The 5,907-nt window shown below is 46.1% G+C and overlaps 1 protein-coding gene across 1 annotated transcript in view; it reads right to left on the reverse strand.

Moving 5' to 3' along the window:
• Positions 1–3,446: 3,446 nt before the first annotated feature.
• The window catches only part of LOC103616725 (homeobox protein NANOG), a 12,137-nt gene continuing 9,676 nt past the window's right edge, over positions 3,447–5,907 (reverse strand). Inside the window, exons 4-6 of the mRNA XM_008634948.2 lie at positions 5,556–5,866; positions 4,735–4,824; positions 3,447–4,366 (exon numbers count right to left, since the gene is read on the reverse strand). Coding sequence (XP_008633170.1) covers positions 3,944–4,366; positions 4,735–4,824; positions 5,556–5,866 — 824 coding nt within the window. The 3' untranslated portion in view covers positions 3,447–3,943. The remainder of the gene's footprint in view (positions 4,367–4,734; positions 4,825–5,555; positions 5,867–5,907) is intronic.

Below are 5,907 nucleotides of genomic sequence, written 5' to 3' on the forward strand. Positions count from 1 at the left end.
GAATGAAGCTTCTGTTAGAGGGAGTCCCTCAGCCCCAGCCAGCCAGAGGGACGCTGGGGGTTTGGATTATTTTCTGGTCGTGGGGCTCACTCAAAGCAGAAGTCCCAATGTTGTAATTTGAAAAAGATTCAAGAGTTTGGACACTGCCCAGCTGCTAGAGAGCAGAGGGACCTTGGTCAAATATGAGAATTTAATTCTAGCCTGGTTCTGAAAGAGATTCACAGATATGACCTGAGGGTGCTCCTCAAAATTTTGGATAGCATGAAGATAAAGTGGCCCTCACAAGTAGGAAAAAACTTGGCGTTGAGGTTTCTCGGGGGGTTTTTTGGGTTTTGGTTTTTCGGTTTTTTTTTGTTTTTTTTTTAAATGTCTAAGTGTCTTGCTTTAGAGTCCTTCATGCCTCATGACTATTCAGTATCAGCCAATATGCTGCTGCCCTCTGATGACAGGCCTGGCAAGAGACGTGTGGCAACGCTTGACTGAAAATTTCCGAAACCCTGTTAGCTCAGCCTTGGGGCATGCGCTGTAGTTAGATAACTAAATATGTTTACACATGCCTGTAGGGAAGAGCCTATTAAAGCAAAGATCACGACTTTTATCTGCACTGGAGAGACAACTGGGGCTGTGAGCCCTTGCTCATGGGTCACTCAGAAGAAACACATAGCTTGTAAAAAACATTGCTGCAGGCCACATTGACACTGAGAGCAAGGTCACTTGCACCACTCTACCTGCTTGGTATTTTGCCTGTGGGACAGCTGGAACCCAGTGAACTACAGAATAAAACCCTGGTCTACGTAATCTGTACTAGATCAAATTTCTTCTGCTTAGGTGGGATTCTCTGCATCACTGGAACTACATCTGCAGCTTTGGTAATGGAGTTGTCATTGACAGCTGGAGTTTTGTCACTGCAGAAATACTGTGAATGTGCAGTCCCACAAGCTGTAATGCATATGAAGAGCTCCAAATCATCTTACAGCTTGATCCTAAAAAGATTTGCTGGCAAGGCAAATCATGTTTGCAGTGTGCAGAAATCACTGTTACACAGCACAATCTCGAGAAGCAGCAGTCCTAACAGAGGTGTAATGTATCCTAGCAGAAAGAGCTTTTGCTGGCATGCACCTACTTCCTCTGAGGAACTGACACAAACTCTTCTGCAAGTATAGGCTGGAGGCACCTGCACCTCCACCATTTTTGGTAGTAGTGCCCAATTACCTGTGCAGTTGTTTCACATGGTGATGTGATTCAGGCATGTGAAGATAACAGAAGAGAGCACCAGCTCTGTGGAAAGGCAGACTCCTGCTTAAGTCCACAATCTCTAGAAACACTTTATGAACTACTAGGAGGCCTTTCCAGCCTACCTTCCAAAACTCCAACAACAGCTGCTCCACATGTTCCCTCCAGCTACATGTACTTGCCAAACCTGCACCAACCCAGGCTGAGCAACCAGGGGAATAACACAGCCACGAGGGAACATTCAATTTCCACAGAGCCCTCCCATAGTACATGGAGTAACACAAACCACAACATGCAGAGCAATCATTCTCAGCCCCAGGGCTGTTTTAGCAACAATATCTGCTCCTGCAGGACATCTGGCTAGCTCCTTAGCCTTGCAGCAGACACATGAAAAAAAACATACCAAGCAACACAGGTACACTGCAGCAGGCATCCTCTGCAATTATTCTACAAATATCTCTATACCTTATTTCTTTAGAACTAAAGATTGCATCTTAAAAGAACCGTAAAAACATAAGCTGCTAATTTTAAAGCTGAAAGACAAGGCATAGTGCCAGGAAAATCCACAAACACCAGAGGTTTATGTCCAAAAAGGAGATAGAGGAGTCCTGTAACTTTATTCAAATAAAGGGAGAGGTCATGGGCATTTCCCATGGGTCTCTCAAATGGTTAGGAGGAAACAGCCTCATTTTCACCTTAATTTCCCGACTGCATTTTCCTCTCTCTTTCACCATTGGCTGAGGGACCTGAGAGGTACAGACTTCCTGAATCGCTTAATACAAACCCCCTTTCTAATGTACAACCCCCCTCTATTCTTTTCTGTGTCTGCTCTTTTTCTCTAAATCCATGGATTAGCACAGAGTGAGTAACAGTCTGTGTTAATTTAGTGGAATTCCTATGGAATTTATGGTTCCTCCCATTGCTTCTTTCACCTCTCAGTATCTGGGTTTATCTACCAGTAGGACCACAGATTGTTTGTAAAGACACCTCCCTCTTATTCCTTCCAATAGGATGTATGACTTTTATAGGTGTATGGTTCAGCTTTATTTTTTCAAGGCAAGTGTTGAAATTAATACTATTGGCCACAGAATTACCCAGAATTCATACACACTGATATTGGGATATGAATCTCCCACCCAGATGAGAAAGGATCTCTGTTCTATAATGCAGAAAACCACATGAACCTGACATTCCCCCTCTTCCGGACCAGATTTACCTTTTTGTGCTGTTTTGAGGTTGGCAGCCCACGCGTATGAGTGACTAATTCTTTTGTCCGCCTCTACACAGGCTCATGCCTCCGCTCTTCTCTCCTTCCTGTACCTATTGTACCTTGCCTCAGGAGCAGAGGATTGCAGCATTGCAAAAGGAAAGAGGGGATATGCTTTTGCATCCACACAGGCAGGTTCTGTTCAGCAAAGGACCTGTAGCAGTTTGAGCCCGAGCAGTCAGCTGCCAGTTTAGCTAATTGTGCTCGGTGGGAGTATGCGCTGAATTGCCCCTTTCAGACAGATGAAGGGCTTCAGTGGTGTAGTGTAAGTTCAAAGAACCTGGGGTTAAACACAAACACAACTTCTGCTAGTTTAGAGGATGAGTCAATAGCAGCTTGGTTCTGGTTTTGTTTCCATGCTAGAGGCAGGAGATTCTGTTACTTACTCGCAGACTTCTGTTGCCATTTGAGATCAGCACAAGAACCTCAAGAAAACCGCAGATTTAATTAAGAAGGATTCCAGGCCTCCAGTTGTGACCTTCTGGAGCAGCAGCAGGAGGCCACACCATCTCTAGCACACTTTCTTTTGCTCCATCCCCCTTCTTCAATAATTTTTTTGAAGCATTGCTGTTCAAGGGCTAATATAAGCATGTTACAGGGCTGCACATCCCTTCAAGCAAGCAGCTTGTTCAGTTGCCTAGCCCTGGAGCCTCCCCCTGCCCTCCTTGCACTTGGCAACACACCTGCATACTAAAAACAGGCTGATAGACTTCTGTGACTTGCTCCTTTTGAACAATTGCCTGATCCCACCCGTGGGAGAAAACACAGTAGGGTTAGTTATTTCCTCCCTTTCCTCAGTACTGCAGGTCTAGGTCTGTGTAGAATAACCACTCTCACAGCAGGCTGTTTCAATGCAAGCTGGTGACATCATTACAACATTAAAATAAAGTAATTTATTTCAATTCAAACAACTTTGTAAGAATATATAACATTAAGAACACTGAACATTAAGCAGAAATAGTAATAACAGACAGGATGCACATAACATAAAACATGCCTGGTAACACTGCAAAAAAACCACACTTTATGAAAAATTATTCTGCAACAACAAATATTCACCTCCTTTGCAGTGGAAGCTCTGCTGCAAGACGCACAGGGCAAGGATCAGAGATCACCTTCTAGAGAGGCAGCAAAGAAGGTGAGACCTTAACAACAAACAGACTGTAACAACCTCTGCTGCTCACAGCTGTGACATTGCACACTGGCCTCAATAAATGAGGTTCAATCTCATCAATACCCAAAGCATCTCTGCCAAGGGTTAGCTACGAACAGACAGGCACACTTAAACAGAAAACTAGCCCCAGGCAACAGGGTGCTGAGCCCCTCCTATAGTTAAAACAGGAGTAGTGGAGGAGGGACAAGAAAAACGAATAGAATCTGTATCCCGAGTCAAGAGCCTGGAAATCCCATGGGTGAACACAAAAGATGGGAGAAAAAAACCACTCAGACCTGAGACTCATACCAACTCTGGGTCCCCATGGGATGCCAAGGTACCTGGCATTGATTCTGTATAGGAGAGCTCGAAAATGGTGTGACAGTGTCAGAGGTGTTCTGGAAGTTGAAGGCATCTTCTACCTCCACACTGACATAATCTATATTGTCAAAGCAGCTGTGATAGAAGTTCATTTGCTGGCTTAATAAACCCATGGTTTGCTGGGTATTGCAGCCTGTCCCACCTTTTCCAAAGGGCCCCTCATCCTCCACAGACACGAGTGAGTACAGGTTCTGCCCATTCCCATAAGTCTGTCCGCTGCTGTAAGCCTGGTGCACGTTGGGCACAGCCTGAAGGTTTCTGCTGGTGCCGACAGGGAAGACCTGGTGGAACGTGGGGGCTATATCCAGGTAAGCAGCCTGATGAACCCCATTCTAGGAGACAGAGAAAGTCGGTCAGTAGTGCAGAACCACAACAACGGCCCATTTTTTTGGATAGGTCCTCCTTTCTCCCCCAGCTCCTCCTCCAGGCTGAACAATAGCGCCTTTTTCATGCCCATTGTCCTCCCAATAGACCAGTAAGAGCAGAGATGACCGGCTCTTCTCTTGGTAATCTCCAGCTCAACGTGTCTAGGAACGCCACGCTGGGGGGGAAACCAGTTTAAAAGACATGCCACTGTAAGCTCTGTTAGGAGAAATACAACTGGCTTGGTAATATTGAGTCCTGTGCATTGTTTGAATTAGCAGGTTGGACATGCAGACTGGAGGAGCCGTGACTGGTGGTGGTGAGGAAGTTTACTCACCTGTGGTAGATACATCCCTTTTTCCACCCACTGGCTCTCCTTTTGGCAACGCTTAAATTTCATCCGTTGATTCTGAAACCATGTTTTCACCTAAAAGTGATGCGGAAAGGACATAAGAAATTAGAAATTGACTTTCAGAGCTTACTACACGTCCTCCTTTCTGCTACAATCCAGTTTCTGCTTGACTACTAGTACAGTAAATAATTTCAGCAGCTAACAACATGCAGCAGATACAGGTAGCTGTGAAATCACAGAGCTGAGACATGAAAACTAATATTCCTACTCTTCCAATCACTACGGGATCTTCTTTCCCGACTTCAAAAACCCTACCTAGAACACTGGCCAAGGCAACTGCAGCAGTCAGCTTGAGCAGCACCATCTCACTGCTGTGCCAAGATCAGGGCTCAGGACCCCAGGAGTGAGTCGTTCTTTTAGTCAGACACAAGCAGCTGGTGCAGCAAGGACACTCTCTCTAGGGAGAGACCAAGGTACCACTCCGACTAGGAAAGGCCACTTGCATTGCAGTGCAAGTATCTTTCTACACTCAGAGACAACACATGTCCATACAGAATAGTTACTGGACTCTGCATAGCCCTGCTTTGCTGCTCTCTGCAGGCCCTTTGAAACACCTGCACGGAGTGGGTGGAGAGTGCTGGAACCAAACATAAGAAGACTGAGTCACATTTTCACACCCTCTGCTGTCTCACACAAGCAGCAGCACGGACAAGATAATGAAAAGAAACTTATCTCTAGGGTCTAAGAAAACAGAAAATCACAAAAAGAGACCCCAACTTAGCTGCCGCTCAGAGCAAGATGTTCACCTGTTTGTAGGTGAGCTCAAGGGCAGCAGCCAGCTCCCGGATCTGCTGGGGGCTAAGGTACTTCTGGCTCTGGAAGCGCTGGTGTAGGGCTTTCAGCTGGTCCTGGGAGAAGGCTGTGCGGCTCTTGCCAGCCTTCACCACACCCTTGCCTTGCGCCTTGACCTTCTGCAAAGAGGAGTGGGGAGACGGGCTGCCTGCTGCGGTGGGGCTAGTGGCAGAGTCAGGGGTGTAGTACTGGGTGAGTGTCCCAGAGCTGGAGGAAGCTGGGGAGAGAAGAGAGAACCGAGGTGAGCAAAATAAGGCAGGGAAGACTCAAAAACTTCTAAACTCCAGCTTCTTCAGAGAATTTAAG

This window comes from Corvus brachyrhynchos, unplaced genomic scaffold (genome assembly GCF_000691975.1).
Source record: "Corvus brachyrhynchos isolate BGI_N302 unplaced genomic scaffold, ASM69197v1 scaffold44, whole genome shotgun sequence".
In the NCBI taxonomy this organism is placed as follows: Eukaryota; Metazoa; Chordata; class Aves; order Passeriformes; family Corvidae; genus Corvus; species Corvus brachyrhynchos.